General features: G+C 41.0%; 1 protein-coding gene across 4 annotated transcripts in view; it reads right to left on the bottom strand.

Annotated features, from left to right (window-relative positions):
- The window catches only part of MBP (myelin basic protein), a 174,206-nt gene that overhangs the window by 75,996 nt on the left and 73,682 nt on the right, over positions 1-24,528 (bottom strand). For 3 of the 4 annotated variants that reach the window (XM_073331792.1, XM_073331793.1, XM_073331791.1), the window contains one exon: positions 12,264-12,360. In XM_073331792.1, coding sequence (XP_073187893.1) covers positions 12,264-12,360 — 97 coding nt within the window. Of the gene's footprint in view, positions 1-12,263; positions 12,361-13,252; positions 13,358-24,528 lie in introns of those variants that run through there. The other variant, XM_073331790.1, reaches the window with a different exon arrangement.

A 24,528-nucleotide genomic window follows, 5' to 3' on the forward strand; every position in this document is an offset into this window, starting at 1 on the left:
AGCACTAAAATAATGAATAAGTAATTTAGTGTATTGCTATTGTGCACATTAAACCACAATGGGCATGGCCCACCAGCCCAGCACTGATAAAAATACAGGAATCTTTTACTCAGGTCCCAGCCCATGCTATTAGGGCTGTAGATTAATTGCAGTTAACTCAAAAAAATTAATTATAATTAAAAAAATTAATTATAATTAAAAAAATTAATTGCAATTCCTCACAGTTTTAATCGCACTATTAAACAATAGAATACCAACTGAAATATATTTAATATTTTTGGATTTTTTCTACATTTTGAAATATATTTATTTCAATTACAACACAGAATACAAAGTATACAATGCTCACTTTATAATATTTTTATTACAAATATTTACACTGTCAAAATGATAAAAGAAATAGTATTTTTCAATTCACCTCATACAAGTACCATAATGCAATCTCTTTATCATGAAAGTGCAACTTACAAGTGCAGATTTTTTTTTGGTATGTAACTGCACTCAAAAACAAAACAGTCCTACTTCTTGCTCAGCCAATCCCTAAAACAATCAAGTTTGTTTACATTTTCAGAAGATAATCCTGCCCGCTTCTTGTTTACAATGTCACCTGAAAGGAGAACAGGTGCTCGCACAGCACCCTTGTAGCCGGCATTGCATATTTCCGTGCCAGATATGCTAAACATTCGTATGCCCCTTCATGCTTCGGCCACCATTCTAGAGGACACGCTTCCATGCTGAGGATGCTCATTAAAAAAATGTGTCAATTACATTCTGACTGAACTCCTTGAGGAAAAGTAGTATGTCTGCAACTCTGTTTTACCCGCATGCTGCCATATATTTCATGTTCTAGCCGTCTTGGATGATGATCCAGGACATGTTCGTTTTAAGAACATTTTCACTGCAGATTTGACAAAAAAAATACCAATGTGAGATTTCTAAATATAGCTACCCAAGGTTTAAGAATCTGAAGTGCCATCCAAAATCTGAGAGGGACGAGGTGTGAAGCATGCTTTCAGAAGTCTTAAAAGAGCAACACTACGATACAGAACCCGAACCACCAAAAAAGAAAATCAACCTTCTGCTGGTGGCATCTGACTTAGATGATGAAAGTGTTGGTCTGCTGCTCTGGATCATGATCAAGCAGAACCCATCATCAGCATGGACGCATGTCCTCTGGAATGGTGGTTGAAAATGAAGGGACAAATGGATCTTTGGCGCATCTGGCACATACATATCTTGCAATGCCAGCTGCCACAGTGCCATGTGAATGCCTGTTCTCACTTTCAGGTGACATTGTAAACAAGAAGCGGACAGTATTATCTCCTGCAAATGTAAACAAACGTGTATATCTGAGTGACTAGCTGAAGAAGTAGTAGGACTGAGTGGACTTGTAGGCTCTAAAGTTTTACATTGTTTTATTTTAGAATGCAGGGTTTTTTTGTACATAATTCTACATCTGTAAGTTCAACTTTCATGATAAAGAGATTGCACTACAGTACTTGTATGGGGTGAATTGAAAAATACTATTTCTTTTATTTTTTACAGTACAAATATTTCTAATAAAAATATAGTGAGTACTGTACTCTGTGTTGTAATTGAAATCAATAAATTTGAAAATGTAGAAAACATGAGAAAATATTTAAATAAATGGTATTCTATTATTAACAGTGTAATTAATCACACAATTAATTTTTAATTGCTTGACAGCCCTACATGCTATTGTGTTTAGCAAGAACTGCCAAGGATATTCAATTAATCATAGATAAATGCACATGCAAACATAAGAGATGGAGAAGGAAAAATCATTTTGGGTCAAACTGTTAAATGCCCTCAGCTCGGCCTCTAGTTTTGTGCCCAAAATCAACTGTGAGGTTGAATGTAATCTTATGGACTTAAACGATAGTATTTAGGCCACTAACTGACTGAATTCACTTATCAGGTAGTTAGATATCTAGAAATTACTGTATCATTTATTCTCTCAATTATTTGTGCCCACAACTGACTGCAGACACAAAATTAGAGTCCTCTTTTAAAAATCTGGCCTATTAAGTCGACTAGTTCATATCTCTGCATAGGGCACTCTCCAGGAGATTAGACAGCCATCAAACGAGCCATAACTGAACAAGCAATTGAGTCAAACCAGAACACAGAAATATTTATGAAAAAAAATCATGAGTATCTTTTAACTGGTTGTGTGTCTTTCCTGACTGCTGGATGTCTCTCTTCAGGTACAGTTCTCTAAACCCTTCTGGTTCATTGGTAAACAGGGTAATGCTGTTTATATAGAGTTAGCACAAAATCTTTCATGCCAAAGAAAACTCTCGAAGAAAGAGGAGAATTGAGTAGTTTCCTGTGTCTACCCATGTTTCCCATAAAACCTCTGAACATCAAAAGGATCATAGAAGTGCCTTATACCATGAACCCAAACCAACAGCACCAAATATAGAGCAATGGAGTGAGGTGCAAGGTGCCCTATTTCAATGACAGGTGGCGCTACCATTCCTGCAAGCACTTCCCAGGAACACCAGGTGAAAATCTGGCTTTGTCCTTGGAGTTTTATCTGAATTCATGAAAGACACAGTTACTAATCAATCACATCCTATGCAGGTCTCCTTTATAAGAAGTAAACAAAAGCTTAATTCGTGGATATCAGTATCCCCTTGTATGCACGTTTCTACTACGCAAAATTAAGTCTTTCCTATTTTAAGGATGCAATATATTTTTAAAAAGCAGAAATTTCCTGAGAAATTACACAAATACTATGTAGACTGAGTCAGATAAGACCATGTTTTCCAAAACCGACTATATGTTTGCATTGGTAGTATTGATACAAAACCATTTGCACTCATCAAAACCAGACTGTCTACGTGGAATTAGCAAGTCAAATGCAAATGCTGTTTGCTTCACAAATGCATTTTCTGAGTAGGCAGAGTTAGAGGCTAGCTAATTCTGATGAGTTTCCTTACGTATGAATGCAGAAATCTAAATGGAGTACCGGGGGAAAAAAAAATCTATTCCATGAAAATTTCCACTCAGTTTACCCATGCCTGCATGTGCAGTGCCAATGGAATGCTGGCAGGATGTTATTTTTATTGCAAACTAAAACTAATGCCCATGCGTGAATTATCTTTTAAACTCTAACCTCATTTCCACCAAAGCACTGACAGATACAGTCATGATGAGGAGAATCTTTTTGTGCAAAATTTCAATTTTCCATCTCTTCCCGCTGTGGTGCAAGAGCTATGAAAAAAAAGTCAACACTTTTTTTTTTTTTTTGCTGGCAGAAAGTCTTCTGGTTTCTCCACCCTGTCCCCATCCTCCCACTCTCTCTGTGATTGACAGTGACCCCACTGTTTTCAGTTAAACTTTCAGGGGAAAAAACCCTGCTCTCTGATAGGGAACAAGTATGCCAAATTTCAGTCACAAAGGTAAAACTTTGTGAAAGTCACAACCAAAAAACCCCACTCCCTTTAGGGTGGAAATGTATGGACAACTTGAATATAAGCATCAGTAAACACTCACCTTATAATGTAGCAAAATAGAAGAATGTCATGATGGTAACATCTAGCTTAGAACTATATGTTGTCTCACCAGAAGATTTTTGTGTTAGCTTGCTATCATTTGACATTAGAGTCACAGCTTGTTTTCCAGGGCTGATTAAGTTTACAATAGATAAGACAAGCTTCCCAGAAAGGTCAATGTGAACTGCAATGACCTCACAGCTTTTGTCCAGTACATGACAATAACAGTCCACAGATAAAAGGATTGTTCAGGTAGATCAATGTACACTGCTGATTCCCTTGGTCTCCTTGTTTAGGGGTTTTCTTGTAAGAGCTGAAGTGTGAACATAAGAATCTTGGATAACCATATTTTATGCATGCATTATATTTCCAAATTGTGGGTATACTATGTCAACCAGTTTGCTAATGTGTAAGAGATACTTATAATCTACTGTTGTGGGCAAAGTGTAATGTATACATAACTATTAAACTCCTGCAGAACTAAACTGATATCTTATATATCTGGGCAACAAAATGGCAGAGGAAATTCAGTGTTAATAAATGCAAAGTAGTGCACATTGGAAAATGTAATCCCAACTATACAGACAAAATGATCAGGTCTAAATTAGCAGTTACCACTCAAGAAAGAGATCATAGAATTATTTGGGATAGTTCTCTGAAAACATTTGCTCAATATGGAGCGGCAGTCAAAAAAGCTAACAAAGTTAGGAACCATTAGGAAAGGGATAGAAAATATCATAATGCCAATATATAAATCCATGGTACGCCTTGAATACTGAATGCAGTTCTGGTCACCTCATCTCAAAAGAGATAAATTAGAATTGGAAAAAGTACAGAGAACGGCAACAAAAATGATTAGGGGTATGGAGTAGCTTCCATATGAGAAGAGATTAAAGATTTGTGGACTGTGCATCTTAGAAAAGGGAGAACTAAGGGGAGATGTGATAGAGGTCTATAAAATTATGAATGGAATGGAGGAAGTGAATAGGGAAGTGCTATTTACCCTTTCACATAACACAAGAACTAGGGATCACCTGATTAAACTAATAGCAGGTTTAAAACAAACATAAGGAAGTACTTCACACCTGTAACCTTGCCAGAAAGTTGTGAAGGCCCAATTATAACTGGATTCAGAAAAAGTTAAAATAAGTTCATAGAGGATATGTCTATCAGTGGCTATTAGCCAAGATGGTCAGGGATGCAACCCCATACTCTGGGTGTCCCTAGGTTTCTGACTGCCAGAAACTGGGACTGGATGACAGAGGATGGATCTCTCGATAATTACCCTGTTCTGTTCATTCCCTCTGAAGCATCCGACAGTGGCCACTGATGGAACACAGGATACTGGGCTAGATGGACTGTTGGTCTGACCCAGTATGACCATTCTTATATTTTTATGTATTGTACCCAGAAATCTGCTCAACTTGGGCTTTGGTGAAGCTCAAGCAGGACTGTGTTTCAGAGATGGGCACATTAGAATGGCCACACTGGGTCAGACCAAAGGTCCCTCTAGCTCAGTATCCTGTCTTCCAACAGTGGCCAATGTCAGGTGCCCCAGAGGGAATGAACAGAACAGGTAATCACCAAGTGATCCATTTCTTATCGCCCATTCCCAGCTTCTGGCAAACAGAGGCTAGGGACACCATCCCTGCCATCATAGCTAATAGCCATTGATGGACCTATCCTCCATGAATTTATCTAGTTTTTTTTTTAACCCTGTTATAGTCTTGGCCTTCACAACCTCCTCTGGCAAGGAGTTCCACAGGTTGACTGTGCACTGTGTGAAAAAATACTTCCTTTTGTTTGTTTTAAACCAGCTGTCTATTAATTTCATTTGGTGACCCCTAGTTCCTGTGTTATGAGAAGGAGTAAATAACACTTCCTTATTTACTTTCTCCACATCAGTCAGGATTTTATAGACCTCTATCATATCCCCCCTTAGAATGTATGTCCATCTGGCTTGGAGTTTAACCCTGAAAGAGAGGCAATAAGAACATTCCAGCCAAATGTAATTGCCTCATGGTAGAAGGAGAAGCATTGTACAGAGAGCAGGTTCTCAAGACATTTAGGGTTTTACATATAAATAATTAAACTGTACTCAGAAATAAACAGGAAGGTAGCACACGCCAGGGAGAATAGGTGTTACATGCTTACATTATCAGGCCGCCCCACTTTATAGGTGGGCAACAATGTTTTTGGTAGAGTTGACTGGGAATTTTCTGTCAAAATGATTTTTTTTTTTTAATGGCACATGTAGCTTCCATAAAATTCAAATTTTCCCTGGTGAAATTTCAAATTGAGCCATAATTTTTCAAAAAGAAAAGGAGGACTTGTGGCACCTTAGAGACTAACCAATTTATTTGAGCATGAGCTTTCGTGAGCTACAGCCCACTTCATCGGACGCATGTAGCTCACGAAAGCTCATGCTCAAATAAATTGGTTAGTCTCTAAGGTGCCACAAGTACTCCTTTTCTTTTTGCAAATACAGACTAACATGGCTGTTACTCTGAAACCATAATTTTTCAGTTTTCCATGAGGATCAAAATGAAATGTTTTGTTGCAGTTAGGCTTGACCCTGAAATATTTCTGACAGAACCATATGGCAACAGGGGAGTCACATGATCACAGTGGACCCTGGGAGATACAGTCCAGCCAGGGAGCCAGGCCCTTAGGAAAGATTAGGGGAATGCAACTCCTGAACTAAAACTCCAGTGAGACACCATGGCACTTTAGGCAGATAGAGTTTAATTCTGAACTGACTAGGAAAAAAACATTTTGATTTTTCGCAACAAACCCAAGTCAAATGTTTTGATTCAGGAACATAAAAATGTTTTGTTTTGACATTTCCAAAATGATTTTTTTCTTAAACTTTTTGTTTGACAACAAAATGTCAAAATTTTGACTTTTCATCCTACATTGAAAACAAATGTCAAAATATCAGAATTTTCCCCAAGATAGAAATTCTGGTTTTCGCTCAATTCTAATTCTTTGCAAGCTGAGGCCAAGGGAAAACCCACCAGTACAATGCATTTCAGTCTAGCCTAGAGGTGACAGAGAGTCATATTGGAGAGCAAAGTCCACAGAAACCTGGCCAGCAAATGATTAAAGGCATTTTGTGCCACTGTTTTCACCCAGGAATTCTAAAGAGTATGGACTGAATAAGACCCTGAAGCTACTCAGTCATTAGAACTTAAACGAGCAGTCACTTCCTGGTCAGTTTTTCCATATGTTTGCCATTACCCCACATCTTATGTGTACTGAACTTTCATTTCAAGATAGCTTTCCTATTGGCTGGCTCAAATACAAAGAGACCACCTTATCTAGGTTGAATATAAAAAGAGATAGAGTGTGCAACAGAATAGGTGTACTCAGGGTAGTACACCTCCAAAAAGCTGTCAGTCTGGCTTTATACAACATGTTAAGTAGTTGCATGAGAAGATGAAACTCTGCAGATCACCATAAAAGAGCATTTAAGTCAACATTTCAGGTAGACTCCATAACTTGCCTGAGACACATATGTTCATTAAATTATGGACATTTTTGAAAGTTTCCCTATTGTGGTTGACTCACTGTTCAACAAAAGCCTGCTGCAGCTCTGGGGCCCCAATATATACACCTGCAACATCCACAATAGATGTTGGAGTACTGCAGCAGTCACCCTACCTGTAAGGTAAGCCCTCTGCAACACGGACCACATCTATCTCTATTTATGGAGATCAGTGCTCAGCACGACAGGGCCTCAATGCTGATGGAGGCATTTCAGCACTACCATAAGATAAGTGAATAAAGAATAACCACTCTCAGAGTAATTTCTGACTGGAAGGAATGTAAAGCACCACTGGGCTCTGCAAATGACTGCTGATAAAACCGTTTTGATATGAATGCCCAACAGATAGAACAAAACTGAACCTTATCCATTCCCAGCAGTGGATTATCAACCAAGGAGTTCAGTGTAGTCTCCTATCCCGCCCATGTCTAAAGCCCAACTGACAAGGATCAATGAAACAAAAAGACTTCAGATCACGTAGTATTTGGCCAGCCAAATTCAAGCTAACTGAACCTTCTAGGGAATCAAATATTTATGGAAAACTAAAAATGCTTGAACTACCACAAAAGGTTTCTCTTAACTCTTCACTTAAATTACTGCATTTCTGTCATAACAATCCTGTACGTCAAATGCTATAAAGGGTATAGAACATTCTCTACTTTCCAGGTTAAACATAATGCTGTCTAGTCTAGTGTAACAAAATATATGTATTGTTTTAGAGAAGGGGAACCTAGAACACAGAAACCCCGAGTCACTAATCCAATGCTTTAAATGATATTAGATTGTGTACTTGGACTCTCCAGGGGAAAGGCAATTACTGCTCCCTTGTGGCTGATTTATAAATGCCAACCTATGATTTTGGAACGACCTGTCTGAAGTCAGAACGTGGCAGGCTCTACATCTGTGTACAAATGGGAGGAGGTGAAAGGGGCCCCACACCCATTCATTCCCATGGAGTCAACCATAAGGGATCAGTGCTACAGTTTCTTGCTAGGGCCAGCGATTGTTCTAGCCTCTTTACAGGTCAGTGGTCCCCAAACTTTTCACATTGTACCACCCCTTATTCCTGTCTGCACCCTCCCCCACAAGAGTCACAGTCAGGAACCAGGGCCAGGAGAGGGGGCATGGCCGGGGTAAGGGAGCCAAGGCTGGGGCTGGAGCTGGGGCCAAGGCCAGAGCTGGGAGCAGAGCCGCAGCCGGGCCATGGTCAGGGCCAACAGCCAAGCCAGGAGCCGAGGCTGGGGCTGCAGCTACAGAGTGGGGCTCTGGTTGGAGCAGAGCTGGGAGCAGAGTGGGGTTGGGTGGCGCTCCCTCCCTGACCCCAGTGGGGGCTGGCCCGGGCCCCACTGCACCCTGCCAAAATGTTCCTCCATGCCCTAATAGGGGGCCACACCCCACAGTTTGGGGACCACTGCTATAGGTGATAGAAATGGTGGGATGAGGCTGAGGCCATGGGGGAAGAGAACTGGCTAGGAGTTATATGTTGCACCCTTTCAAAAAGGTGGCAAAGGTGTTCAAACTCCCTCGGAGGAAGAATTCTGTCAAAGTTCCTGTGGGGCTCCTGCTGCCATGTGGTCCCTCCAAGCAAACACTCAGATGCAAGACTGCGTATTAAAACTAAACTTCAGTCCTTCGTTCAGAGTGCGCCACCAATACGCAACAAAAATTTAGAAGACCTGACTCATGAGAAAAGGTTACAAAAACTAGTCATGTTTAATCTTAAGAAAAGAAGACTGAGGGGGACCTGATAAGAGTCTTCAAATATGTTAAGGGCTGCTACAGAGAGGACTGTGATCCACTGTTCTCCAAGTTCATTGAAGACAGGACAAGACAAAACCAGCTTAATCCACAGCAAAGGAGATTTAGGTCAGATATTGGGAACAGCTTTCTAACTATTAGGGTAGCTAAGTTATGGAATAGGCTTCCAAGGGAGGTTGTGGAATCCCTATTACTGGAGGTTTTAAAGAACAGATTAGACAAACACGTGTCACGGATGGTCTAGATATACTTGGTCCTGCCTCCACACAGGGAGCTGAACCAGAAAACCTCTCTAGGTCTCTTGCAGCCCTACATTTCTACGATTAGTAGGGCATATAGACAAGAAATAAAGGTTAGATTTAAAGTTGTGGGAGTAAAAGAAATGTTAAGAGTTTGTAATCTAAATATTTAAAAACACAGAATGACAGACACACCCTAGGATGTTGTCTTTTTTATTATTATTTTCCAAGGACTGTATTATGCATTTTAGAAATTGGTCTGCATTCGGAAGGTGCAGAGAGGAATCAAGCTTCTATATAATTCCAAGGAAGGAAATCTGTCTGCCAAAATTTCTTCCAAGCTTCTGGAAAACAAGACTTTGAAAGGCTGCAGCATTGTTTGCCTTCTTCATCTGGCCAGTGTGAACAGCCCAACTGGATTATGGCCCCAATGTATAATGGGAGGCGTTCCTGTTCCATCTTGAAGATGAGGCAGATCAACGGTGGGAGCAGAAATGAAGGCAGACAGTCGAGTGACTTATCCAAAGCCACACAAAAGGTCAGTGGCAGAGCTAGAAGAGCACCCAGGTTTCTTGGCTCCCAGTTAAGTCCCCTATACACCATGCTGCTTCCCTTAATTCGCACTTCTTCGCCAAGAGCAGATGAAGTCAATCAAGCTGTAAGCGCCACAAACTCTTATAACATTGTACAAGACTAAGTCTCCAAAGACTCTATTTTACTCTCTATAGTTGTTTATAACAGGTCCACAAGTGCAAGAGAAACACGTAGAAAATGGGGGGCCATTCGGAGGATAATTTAAATGGGAGTTGCAAGTCACTCAGACATGCCTTTATACGAACAATAAAATAAAGGCAAACAACCAATAATATAGATCTAAACAGAACAGAAAGAACAAGATACAACTGAATGCATTTTTTTAAACAGAAGTTCTATTCAAGGTATATATGGCTAATATTTTCAGAAGTGACTAGTAGTTTTTGGGTGCTTCGAGTTTTCAGGTGTCTATCTGCAGAAATCTTCAAAAGGCCCAATTCCAGAGGGCAGATGCTCAGCAAATTCTGAAAATCAGGATCCTTCAAGGTACATCAAAGTCTGGCATACAGAAGTTGTGGTACCCAAAATTACCTGATTCTTTTGGAAAAATCTTGGCCATGTGCATATATATTTCAAAAGTAACTGGTAATTTTGGGTGCCATCAGAGTTTGGGTTAAACAGAAGAATAACAGCTTATGAATTGTGAATCAAAGATTTATATATATTTCATAGATATCTAATTTATATGGCACCATTAAATGTAACAGTAATTTATGTTATATGTTGTAACATATTAGCACACCCTCACAGCAACTTTGGGTAAAAAGATAGTTACTCTTGCAGACTTTTGTATCGTACAACAGGATGTCTATTATGGGTATTTGCCCCTTATTCCTACATGTCCCATAATGAGTGATGTGAATTAACATGCATGAGTACAAGTACACTGGATGTTCTAAATTATTTCTTCATTTTCCCTTCCTTAATGAGAGAAGCAGCCCTTTTGGCTCTTGGAAAGCCAGAATACAGGATGCAAACAACTGTGTTTGTAAATTTTGATCTGACCTTTAAAAAATAAGCTGACTTTAATTCTTGGGGTGGGGAAAAGGGAGGAACAAAAAAACAAACAGCTGACACCTGAATAAATACAAAAAAGTTTCTTTAAACTAAAGGGTGTGGCCAGCTCTTTTTAGCTTACTGATTTATGTTGAATACACTCGAGGCTTTGCTCAGAAATCTCTTTCCCCAGCTACAGGTGTGGCTAATTTTATTAGCTACATTTTCCTGGCATCTCATGTACTGACCTATTCCAAGGAGTTCTCTCCAAGAGCACTTGGATCCACTAGAATACACTCAGCACTACTCTCATATCCCTAGTAAGCCAGCAATGACTGACTAATCAGCACTAAGTTCCAGCCCCAATAGAATGGCTTGATAGTGTGTAACAAAATTAACTTAAACATAAGACAAACATGCACACCATAGGACTGCACAAGCATTACAAGGGCTATATGGGATTCTTAAACTAAGATGATAGGAACACAGGATTAATTTTGCATATGTTCCATCAATAAACAAGTATAGAGAGAACCAAACATACAGAGACAATTTATTTTCATATATTAACCCCTCCTTGCATGTTTTTTTTCCCCCCTATATGAAACTCTCTAGGGAAGTCCCGAAACCATAGATGGCATAGAAGAGGAAAGCTGGGAGCATCAATAGCAGTAATACACCCTGAAAATAGATGTGCCGGTCTTCAGAGGACTTTACAGTGAACTAAAGAATTGACTCTGAAAATTAATTTTATCCACTGCAGGTTTAAATTATCAAATGCATCGTTTCCACATTTAGTAAAAGAAACAGTTAGTTACTCAGTTTCTACTCCTTTTGAACCCTGGAAATAATGAATTCAAGAACTGTCCAAAATTCTTAAAGCTGGAGTAGTAAGGCTGCCTTAATTTTCCCAGATTCCTAAAGTTCCTGCTCTAGAAAGCAGTGCTGCCCACAGATCCATTGGCTAAAAACCTTTGACATCATTCTCCACGCTATCATCAACACTGGCTTTAATGGACTTATACTGTCACAAAACCATTGTTTCTTTTCCAAATCAGAGTCTTAAAGCAGGAGAAAATATTTATTATAAGAAAGATCTGTAAGCATGCTCTAACACTATCTCAGCAAAAGCTATGAAAAAATGAGTAAAAAGAAAAGGAGTACTTGTGGCACCTTAGAGACTAACCAATTTATTTGCGCATGAGCTTTCGTGAGCTACAGCTCACTTCATCGGATGCATACCGTGGAAACTGCAGAAGACCTTATATACACACAGAGACCATGAAAGTTTCATGAAAGTATATACACACAGAGACCATGAAACAAACTTTCATGAAACTTTCATGGTCTCTGTGTGTATATAAGGTCTTCTGCAGTTTCCACGGTATGCATCCGACGAAGTGAGCTGTAGCTCACGAAAGCTCATGCTCAAATAAATTGGTTAGTCTCTAAGGTGCCACAAGTACTCCTTTTCTTTTTGCGAATACAGACTAACACGGCTGTTCCTCTGAAAAAATGAGTGATTTGTTTAAACCAACAGTAGTGCACTATTACTATGTAAACTGTACTACAGTGCAAGCTTTATTTTCCAGTTCTTCAGATACATACCAAACACTTCATTATCTTCTGAGGATTGTTTGGGTAATCTGGCTGCTTCGGGGCTTCCTTTATTTTCAGTTTCCTCCACTTCCTCCACTTTTGTCTCCTGTAACACAAATACTTCTTTAGATATACCATTTGAGATAGCAACTGCAAGGAATATTATTGACATTATTCATCAGAAAAAAACAACCAAACAGAAAACCCAAAACCCTCTGAAACAAATATTTCTCTTAAATATGTTTTTTTATGAAATGGATATGTTCTTATGTAAATGATGAAACAGTGCTTTTATAATTTCATGCACATGCATGCATATATACAGATGTATAGAAAATAAACCACAGAAAAAACAGAATTTTACTATTTTCATGAGTTTGGGGCAATCTAATAGCTCACTGGAAGCTCCCCTTCTTTCTGTCCCTTTCTAATTATGCGGTGGTAAACCCAAATTGATGCATCTGCTCTGCATTTTCACTAGGGATTATTTTATAAAGAATTTTTTTTCTCCCACTACCTTCATTGGAAGCCATTTTAGTTAGTTATGGTTACTGTCAGCAACATGCTTGCATTACTTGTCTTCACCCCCCCTTTGCTAGTTCTGCAATTCAATGTTGTATACTGTCAAACTAAAATTACACACGCTCTTTGAGACAGGTACTCTCTCTTCCTTTAAGTCCCAGCAGGACCTAGCACCATAGGACCTCAGTCTGTTTAGGGCCTCTCCGTAACATTGTAATACAAATAAACAGCAATATTGATAACAGTATTTATACAATTGTAATATGTGATGTCACATGCCTTTCATCCCCGCCACCGTGACAGTGAGTCTTCAATGATGGAACCAGTACAGTTCTGCACCACACAAGGGGGCTGGATTTGGGGAAAATGCACACTCCCTGTGCTCCACAAAGAGCCCATGCTTGCGAGCACACAAGGAGACTTGTGGTAACACTACCAGACACTTGCAGTCAGTCATTCAATAGGCACCTACTTACTGGCTGCTTCTTCCCCGCTACACCCCCTTCACATATACAGAGCCAGAGTCCATTTCTGGGTGTGGTCCAAATGGAAGAAGGCTGCTGAGCCAGGCACTGAGACATCTGGACAGAGGGGAGAACATGAGGGATAAGGGGATGGCTTGGGGAGAAACCACCACACACAGTAACTAGGAATATATGGACCTTTGACATTCTGCACAGATTTTGTCCATTACTAGGAGCATATCTACACAGCACCATAAACCCGGGTCCACAGAGCCCAAGCTTGTGGATGAAGGGTATGTCTACACCGCAGTTAAAAAAACCTGCGGCTGCCCCGATCCAACTGACTCAGGCTCTCAGGGCTCAGGCTGTTTAACTGTGGTGCATACGTTCGGGCTCCAGCTGGGGCCTGGGCTCTAGGACCTTGGGAGGGTCCCAAGAGCTCATGCTAGAACCCGAGTCCGAAAGTCTACACCACCATTAAATCGCCTCTTAGCCTGAGCCCCATAGCACAAGTCAGCTGGTACGGGCCAGCCACGGATGTCCATACCCTCAGTGTTTCCAAGCCAATGCTTGAGTGTCCACACTACATTGTAAACTGGGCTAACAAATGCAGGGCCCAGGTCTCACAGATGTGCTAATGCATCCATACCTCACTAGATAGACCTTCTGACTTGGGTCTGTAACTTGAGCTGCAGACGCACCACAAAACAACAGGGCTTGGACACAAGTCACAGTGGGACACAGGCTCTGATCCACCCAGTTAGCAGGGACACAGGATCCAGACCCTGAGTGCCTGCTGACCCGAGTCTGCCTGATTTATATATGGAGGGAAGGGGAGCCTGGGCTTAGTATGCAGTGTAGACATACCCTATTTGTTTTTCTTGTCCATTTAGACTGTAAACTCTTTAGGGCTTAAATCATGTGAGAAATCCTGACCCCAGTGAAGTCAGTCGACGGCAAAACTCACATTAACTAAAATAATACCAGGATTTCCCCCATGTTTTCTTCCGTGCTTCTACAGAACCTAATACAATGGGGCCCTCATCAAGGTGGAGGTCTCTGGATGCTACTGAAATACAAACTGTTAATAAGGAGTGAGACTAGCCAAATACAGCTCATTTTTCATTGATAACCAGTTTTATCAGGTTTAACAAGAGATCTCAAAACAGCAAGAAGAAATTCTATATGTATTTAGGAAATTTAGCAAAACTTGTTCATTTTATGTGTGAACTTTACAAAGTGTTCACCTTAAGATTAGTTTAACAGCTTTTAAAACTGACAGTTCTGTAATGGGAGCATGCTGTGCATTCAGTTCCCATGCCAACCTCATTACTATGTTCCTCACTGACTGCTAAGTAATAATAATGACAATCACAAACATCCAGCTTATAGCATTGTGTACTGACATTGTATATACCAGTCAGGTACTCAAAACAGATGCATGCAGATAGGAAGTCTGGCATGCATAATCAAATATTTGGAAAAGGGGCCAAAATGACTAATGCAGTATTAAGTATTTCTGGAAAGGGTTTATTAAGAGCTAAAAAGAGAAGAGAGAAAGAAACATCAAAAGGCTTTTACCCTAATTTTTAAGAGTAGACCGTATTAAACTACTCAAATAGCTGATCACTGAGAATGCTATTCAATATAAAGAACTGGATGATTCACAGGATTAGTAATTAATTAGACACAGGATACTTCACTTTGAGGACACCAGCTTTGGCACAGGTCAGTAGTAATGAAGTATAATCTGACGGCTTCTCAGTGGCTAATATGAAACAAGCTGATGGAATGTATCTAAATTCCTAGTAGACTGATTCCCATATTCCAATTTGCATCTCGACAGTCTCAACAGATATGCCAAGGACTGACTATGCATGGGTGTGATTCAAAGCATCCTGTACTCTCACCTTACATTCTACTGTAATAATCTTGCACAAAATATGCTTTGGGAGGTATCATTTGAAAACTAATAATGTACCAGTCAATATCATCATGGTGGAATGCATGCAGCAACATTATACGTAAAGTTATGAATTCTCTCTGAATGATGCTGGTGGCACATGTTTGAACCCATGCAGCCCCGTGTAGGAAGAACTAGTCAAGCATGTCTTAATGGGATGTGTGTGCACTTAAGCTGTAAACAGAATCCTCAGACAGCAAGCGGGGAAAGAAAGAACAAAGAAAATCTGCACTGAAGCATACATAGGTGAAAAGAAACAGCCTGAAGCCTCCTCCCTTCTTGCTCTCAGCTTGAAAGAACTTTCTCTTGGGGTCACTCGCAGGAAAATGCATTTCAAAGGGTGACTGAACTATAAAATTGATGGGCATAAACATCCCAGGTGGTTCTCTCTCTTCTCACCTGTTTTCACTCTCCTGCTCTAATTGTGGGTGAACACCCCCTCTCAGCTCTCTTCTGGTTCTTCCGTGGCACTGGGAAGTGCGAGTGCTGCCGGTTAGCCGTGGTGGAGGTCTTCAGTGCTGGGGAGTGGCAGTGCAGAGGATCTCTGCACCCAGAGTCCTTTTTCAGTGCCACGGTCTCTCTCATAGAGGCCAGTGCACTCTGAATCAAAGTGCCGGGCTTGGGGTCCGACACAAGCTGTGCCGGCTGGGGAGCCCCACCACTTTAAGAAAGAGTCGTGCAGATTGCCCCTGGGCCAGTGGCGGATTAAAGATTTTGCCGCCCATAGGCCCTGAAATAATTGCCGCCCCCCACCCCTACCCCAGCTCACCTCCGCTCCAACTCCATCTCCGCCTCCTCCCCTGAACTCGCCGCCGGGTCCTGCTTCTCCCCATTCCCTGCCAGTGCTTGTGTGCGAAACAGCTTCGCGAAGGAGGGGGGGAACGAGGCACGCTCAGAAGAGGCGGCGGGGCCAGGGCAGGGATTTGGGGAAGGGCGGTGAATGGGGGCAAATTAGTTGGCCTAGGCGTTAATACGCTGCTGCCCTGGGCATAGGCTTCTGGCAGGACCCGCATGGTTTGAACCTGTGAGACAGAGGCATGCCTCAGTCTCTGGGACGGGAGAACGCAGTGGGTGAAACCCCAACAGAAACTTATCTAACTCTACAAACTACTTGAAATACTAACACTAAGTTAACTATTTACAGGTACAAAGAAAAAAAGTACCTGAAAAAGTAGGGGATCGCTTGCCGTAAAAAGAGGAGAGCGCAGCTCCAACAGCCCTCCCAGGCGATAAGAAGGAACTGAAGAGGTAGCGGGTTGGCAGGGGCCTATATACACCGCCATAAAGCCGCGACTCCAGGGGGCTCCATAGCCAAACAGACGGATATCGCTAAGGGAAAAACCTTCCAATAAATGTACACGCGGCTCGCACACACCTACTTGGAATCGAGATGAGCAAGCACTCGAAGAACCAACATTACTGGAGGCCACTGGGGTCAGAGCTGTTGGACCAGGGCTGTAGTTAAACACAGTCACTCAGGATGTGATCTGCATGCTGGCAGGCTGTGAGCAGCCCAAGTTGGATGCTACAACAGCAAAGCATCATGAGGCACCCAAGATTGCAGGGCAGGGGTGACACAGCCCTCAATGGCCTGGATTGCACCCTGGAATGTCATATGAGGTATCACTTGAAAACTGATAACTCACAAGCCAATACTACCATGGTAAATATATGCAGGAACATCATATGTAAAGGTTATGAACTCCCACTGTATGATGTTACTTGTTGAAAATCAGAGAGCCTTGGCTCAGCAAAAGTTGTTAAACAGGTCTATTCTAAAACAACGGAAGGTCTGTTTACTTCAATTTACATTCAAAACCTTAAATTTAATTTAGCAAGCTTTAGTTCTAGACTTAGATGTGTTTTCACTTTTATTTGCTTGTAACCATTTCTAACCTTATCTCTTATACTTTAGCTCACTTAAAATATTATCCTCTTTTGTTAATAAACTTGTTTTACGATTAATCTAAACCAACAGTGCTCTGTTTGTACTAAAGTGAATGTCAATTCCAGTTAATGTGGCAAGCTGGTGGGGTTTGTCTCCTTCAAAGGAGCAAACAGATCTTATTATCTCTGAGCCCTGGTCTACACTAGTACTTTAGGTCAAATTTAGCAGCATTAAATTGATGTAAACCTGCACCTGTCCACACGATGAAGCCCTTTATTTCGACTTAAAGGACTCTTAAAATCGATTTCCTTACTCCCCCCTGACAAGTGGATTAGCGCTTAAATCGGCCTTGCCGGCTCGAATTTGGGGTACTGTGGACACAATTTGACGGTATTGGCCTCCGGGAGCTTTCCCAGAGTGCTCCATTGTGACCGCTCTGGACAGCGCTCTCAACTCAGATGCACGATTGTTTGCCGTTGCTCTGACGCAGGGAGGGGCGACTGAGGACACGGCTTACAGGGTTGGCTTCAGGGAGCTAAAATCAACAAAGGGGGTGGCTTTACATCAAGGAGTATTTCAGGCAGGACTTCACGGAGGGTTCCAATAAGAAATGGTGCACCTAAGTTATTGTTCTTATTGGAACAAGGAGGTTAGCCTGGCCTCTGATTGATACATGGCTAGATTTACCTCGCTGCACCTTCTCTGTGAGTGACTGCAGTGTGACCTAGAGGAATGAGTCCCCTAGACAGGGGAGGGAGGGAAGCAAATGAGTACAAAACAAATCTGGTCTATTTCTTGTTTTGATCCACTCCATCTATCTTTTACATCTTTGGCTGGCAGCAGACAGTGCAGAAGGACTGCATGCCATCCACATCTCATGACTGCTCGGCAGAAGATGGTACAGTACGACTGCTAGCAATCCGTATCGCCTGCCTGCTCACCATAAGACGGTTCAATAGGACTGACTGCAGGACTAAAGAGAATGACCTGGTCAAGTCACTCCAAATTTAGTCCCTGCGCCCGTGTCTGCCCAGGCGCTCCCAGCTGATGTGGCCAGGAGCACCTCGGACACGATGAGAACGGCTACCAGTCGTACTGCACCGTCTGCTGCCAGAAGGTAATGGGTTGCTGCTTCTGTGTAGCAATGCCGTACCGCGTCTACCAGCACCCAGGAGACATACGGTGACGGTTACCTGAGCGGGCTCCATGCTTGCCGTGGTATGGCATCTGCACAGGTAACTCAGGAAAAAAGGCGTGAAACGATTGTCTGCCCTTGCTTTCACGGAGGGAGGGAGGGAGGGAAGGGGGGCCTGACGATATGTACCCAGAACCACCCGCGACAATGTTTTAGCCCCATCAGGCATTGGGATCTCAACCCAGAATTCCAATGGGCAGCGGAGACTGCGGGAACTCTGGGATAGCTATCCACAGTGCAACGCTCCGGAAGTCGACTCTAGCCTCGGTACTGTGGAAGCACTCCACCGAGTTAATGCACTTAGAGCATTTTCTGTGGGGACACACACACTCGAATATATAAAACCGATTTCTAAAAAACCGACTTCTATAAACTTGACCTTATTCCGTAGTGTAGACATACTCTGAATGTTGCAGGAGAAGGACAAGACTTATGGTTGCCAGCCCTCCAGGATTGGCCTGGAGTCTCCCGGAATTGGCATTGATCTCCTGGTGACTATTGAAAGCAATCCGGGAGATTTTAATAGACTATTTTAAAAAAAATCATATTATGTCATATTGGGGGGGGGAAATCTCCTGGAATAGCTTCAGTCAGAGTAGCAGCCGTGTTAGTCTGTATTCACAAAAAGAAAAGGAGTACCTGTGGCACCTTAGAGACCCAATTTATTTGAGCATAAGCTTTTGTGAGCTACAGCTCACTTCATCAGATGCATTCAGTGGAAAAAGTCAGAGTTGGCAGCCCTAACAAGACTACACATGTCTGGGGCAGTTCAATATTGGGGCTGTTGGGGTCACCTTCTAATATGAACCATGTCTGGTAAAGACAAAAAATGCGTTAAGTATGATAACTGATGGCAGGTTGTTGGATTCAAACTGGCTGAATCAGAGCTGTACAGCATACCGAACACAGAGTACATGGTGGCTGCTAGTTGTGTGTATGTCCCAGGCAGGGAGCCACAAGTAGCAGAAGCATTTTGCGGCATTCAGGGTTATAATACAAGTGGTGACAATCTCTCACTGGTCTCAGCTACACTCCAGAATGTGACAAGGGGCCCTCAGGTTTCCAGGTTGGGGAAATTCTAAGAGAGATTGCATTGTTATTTGTGCTGAACCTGTTCTATGAACAGTTGATATCGACAGACATCAGCTCTATAAGGCCCTAGATGGGGACACAGACAAGAATGCAAGTCTAGCACAAGGCAGAGCAGAAACCATTAAGTACACCTGCATGACAGGACTTCTTCCACAAACATGGAAATAAAATTTTACATAATATTTAAATAAAAGTATTTATAAGAATATTTAGTAAAAAACTTGATTACTGGCATAACTGAAATTTGCAGCTTTGTATAGAAACAGAATGGTCCAGTGTGGACCAGATGCTTTAAAAGCATTTTTCCATTATAGAGAAGGAATTTAAAATCTAGTTTAGCCAGCTGTTTTAGTTACCCACTCTGGTGTCCTAACATGCCCCCGACCATCTCCTTCTGCTCTAATGAATAGAACTGTGAAAACATATTCCCTCACATTGCCTGAGCTGTGCCTAGAGGGATTCCTTCATCCACAGCCACAAAATGTTTGTAGTAGATTTTAAAATAAAGGCACATTATGTAAGTCATCTCTACTGTAACTCTACTGAAGTGAACCGTGACCTTCAGGTTGGATTCAAAATGCAATTTTTGGGGCAAAATATGCTTATTTTGTATGATTGCACTATAAGACCTATAGCCCTCTCCCCCATTTAGGATGAGATTTAAAGAAGGTAAAACATTTAGGCCCTGATTCACAAAAGCATTCCTCTTCAGGAACGGTGCTTAAATATTTGCTTAACTTTAAGCACATACTTAAGTTCCATGAATTAAATCTGAGATGTGGTTAAAGTGCTTTTCTGAACAAAGATGGACTTAACCACATGCTTAGGGTTCCTGAATCAGGATCTTAATCTTCACTTATGCACAATCACACAAAGTCTTGGTGCCCATGCTCCATTCCACTGTGACAAAAGAGCAAAATCGCATAGATTGCTGAGACAAAATTGATATACATTTGTTATGCCCTACCTGAACAAGTCCAAATTTCATTCCAGAATTTTACAAAGACCCTAACACACAAGCCAGTGCCCCTGGGTCATGATAGATGGTAGTGACCAAAACCCTTGAATATACTTTATTTAGATTCAATTGTAAGAGAGTTCTCTCTTTGAAAACTATTCAGATGATCCCCTATTATGAAACAGTTGTAAAGAAAAGCATCTATTCCAGCAGAACTAGTTTCAATGAACCTGTACACAAAATAAAAGCCAGGCTTAATTTAGGTTAAATATTTTCCTAGTTTCACACACCAGCAATTTTTTTTTAAACTCCTTGTTCCCCCACACAACAAAAGAATCCTTGCCTTGCCCCCCACCATGGTCACACCCCACCATGCATTAAATGTAAATGAACACTATTCTCTATTTTTATAAGCAACTTTTTATTTTGAAAATGGCTATTGCCAAAAATTATTAAATATTTGCAATGAATTCCAACAAATTCCAAAGTGAATTTACAAAGGAATTCTCAACCAGGCCGGCAATCACAGGGTCACCAAAAGCTTCAGAGGTGTAATTTATCACATCTTGAGGACCTAGCTAGAGATGGATCTGGGTGATGCTTGATCAGCAAGGAGGCCATGCCCCTTTGGGATTTGCCAGGATGACGATGACAACGACGATGTATTTGCAAACAACCAACCTAGGCAATTCCAATAGTGATATGGAACTTCCGTGCTTTTTTGGATATACATTTATTTACCACACTATAATACATAAAGCTATTTGAGAATTAACATTCTGCTTCTATCAGTGCAGATCTTGAGAATCTTCCTTGATTCAGTGAGGAATATCTTTTGACCAGTGTAAGCTATGAACAGGTTCATTCTGCAGAGGCTACAGAAAAAAGAGACAGAAACATGAAGTATAACACAGCTACATCTGCTGCAATTTATTTCCAGTGGAAATGTAAGGAGTTCTTGTGCTAGTGAAGTTGCAGTCTGGCTCATTTTAGCAAGATTTTGTAGCTATGTTGCCGGCTCTGTATCTATACCAAAATGGATATTAGTTTGGTCCATTTTTCCCCCCCGAGAGCTCCACACTTTCCTCTCACTTCATGCACAGAAAGATTACTTCAGGATTTGTTTCTGTAAAGAACACCAAAATGTATGAATTTTGGAATTCAGATACTAGATGAGAATATTCAGAAGGTTAGTATTGTATACAGCAGTGTACTGAAGAAATCATTTTTGAATTTGTATTTTGCTTTTTTATTATTTTACCCTATCTTTCATCATCAATCAGCCTTTTTACTTGTTTATCTCAGGGAATTCAAATAATACATTTAATTCTTGTGCCATCCCAATAGCATCAACAAGAATACACCCACAAAAGTGACTTGTGTCAAGAATTCTAACTGAGCCAGACATGTCAGTTGAAGCATTCTGGCAAGACCTTCCTGACAGTCCACTTCAACAAGTACAAATACAAAACTGACTGGCTCAAAATCAAATTATAGGGCTGCACATAATTTAGCATTACGGTAATGCCTGTACGCAATTCCAAGTATGTTGGTTTCAATATTTTCCACATCTCTAACAGTACAGCTTGAACATTTTTCAGCTAATAATCAACTGCCTTCACAGATTCAATCATGTATTACTAATGAGTTCCAGAAAGTACATAGCCATGACTCCAAAGATTCTATTTCTACACTAAATAACAATGTTGGTGAAGAGGCATACATCACAAAGCTTCTGAGAATTGCCTGAGCAATTTCTGAGGAACAGGTTCCAGTGACAAACGTTCATTTTACAGAAATTATATGGGACATAAATAGCTCTAGACTTTGGCACTTTTATGAGACTGTACATGCTAGTTTTATTTTCTTTGCCAGTACTATCACCATCTTTCCTCACTAGTCCATAACACCCAAATTACGTTCCTTCTGAAGAAACGTCTCTGTTAATACTAGCCCTGTTCACAGAATACCAGAAAATGTTCCCTGATGCTTCAGTCAAAGAGATGTCCATGAACCTCAAGATGACCCACATCTGTTTTGTGATGAATGTTAGGTGTACAGTCCAGGACCACAGAACAGTTTTAAACTTGGTCACAATTGTTATTGTGGTCTTACTTGCAACAAGAGGAATCTTTTTTTCTAGATGGCCTTCCTGAAATAGTGGTCAGATCTCCCCTGGTTCTTTATCCAATGAATTCACTCAGATGTTATATTTTCAAATTCTGTCATCATTAACTCAAAAAAATCCCCCATTTCTTTGAATATAGGCTCTTACAGATATTACATAAGACCAAGTTCCATCTCCCCCCCCCCCACACACACACAAGGTAACGTTTAATGACTTCACACCAGTACATTATTTCTCTCTCAGTGATATCTTATGCCATTTTACAGAATTCTAGTCTCAGACTCTTACCATTGCTTTGCGTTTTTAAGATATTTCTAATGCTTTCAGATTTAGTTCAGTATTTGGATATTTCCTGCCAATCATTAAAGCCTCCAATGTCATGATGAGTTTCAGTCTCTCTCAATAATTTGCAGGAAAAGTGAAATAATGGAATTTGTTTTAAACAGTGGGTAAACCACATTCGCTGGAATTCTCCCCCACACCATCATTCCCAAATAGGTTACTGGTATAATCAATCTCCTTCTCTCTTCATTCACTAGGAAGTCTGATTTTCACTTCTAAAAGTCTGTATGCCCCACACTTGAACCTAATTAGCTATGGTATCACTATGTGGCCAAGTTCCAGGATCCCCCAGTGAAATCTCAGATCAGGTCCATCAGATCAAAACGGACATCCACTGTATATGCAGTGAATGCCACTATCAATAACGCATTGTATGAGGTGCGTGAAAAAAAAACCTCATCAAGCATACCATTTAACAAAACAAAAGTTCCTCAGCGTTAACAATTGCAGTTCCCCACTGCATTGAAATCCCACGTTTTACACTGTGGTGCTACAGCTGCTAATTTCACCAACCGCCCAAATTCAAAGAAAAGACTCTAAACAAAAAGGGACCCCGTAACTACGGACTCTATAGTACCACAAAGGCCAGCAGTGATACAGGCTGAAAAGGGACATCTCCCCAAACCTTGGAAGATAGAGTTAATATATTTTAAATTTTATTTGTTCTAAAAGATACCAAGAAGCCACAATAAAACTGCTGAAGTCCATCTCCTAGGCAAATTGCTTCCCCTCATCGTTAGTTCTAGACATATTTTCCACCATTGCTACAGTATGCCTCCAAACTTTCTATTCCCTATTATCCTGTTGCATATTGACTTCTCCAATATGCCAACCTTTTGTGGAGATATAGATATATATATAGAGAGAGAGAGAAGTATGTCTTTATATCAAATAGACTTTTCTCTTCTGTTTTGCAGAAATTTCCTGATTGTATTCGAGTTCTTTTATTTCTTTTACATTGTGCTAGGTATTTCCCCTATGCCACTCTGTACCAATATACTAAATATTACAATTCTCACAGGAACAGGTCTGAATTGAAAAAGAGGCACCTACACAGACTCACCCTGCCTAAAAATAGCTATGTGAATGACTGGATATTTTCTTTGTGAGGAATCCCTTTTTATGTTAGTTTTAAGAAATCAGGAAGTATCTTAGTCACAGAAGAGTGACTTTCTGAAACAAGATAAGACTTCAACAAGACACAAGATGTGCTTTGTTTTAAATAACCTTTTTGAGTTTTAAGAAAACCACCCATCATACATCTATTCATTTGTATACATAAATTGTCAGAACGTACAAAGGAAGTTGATTAATAGCAACTGAATCATAAGAAATTCAAGCCCCAAACAAGTACAGGCAGAGATGCAAACCACCACCATCATACCCTCATGCATAGCACTGAGCAATAAATAGACTTTACATGATTTTCTGAGGATCAGAGTGGAGACCCCCATCAACTAAGACTACAACTAAACTGCACGCTTCTTTTGGGGTAGTACAGAGTATGTACCTGGGTAGCGCCGCCCCCGCCCCCCTGCCAGCATGGGTTTAAGTAGCCTTTCCCGCCTTCCCCCCCTCCCCCCCAATCTTTTCCTCACCACAGTTAAAGGCTCTGGCAGCGGGGAGCAGCTGAAGCCTTTGCCTGACATGCACAGCTACACATCATAGCATGGATGCAGTGTGCTATTCACTGCAGCGTCTAATTACATGTCCACTACATGC

Source organism: Lepidochelys kempii, chromosome 2 (assembly GCF_965140265.1).
Source record: "Lepidochelys kempii isolate rLepKem1 chromosome 2, rLepKem1.hap2, whole genome shotgun sequence".
Lineage (NCBI taxonomy): Eukaryota > Metazoa > Chordata > Testudines > Cheloniidae > Lepidochelys > Lepidochelys kempii.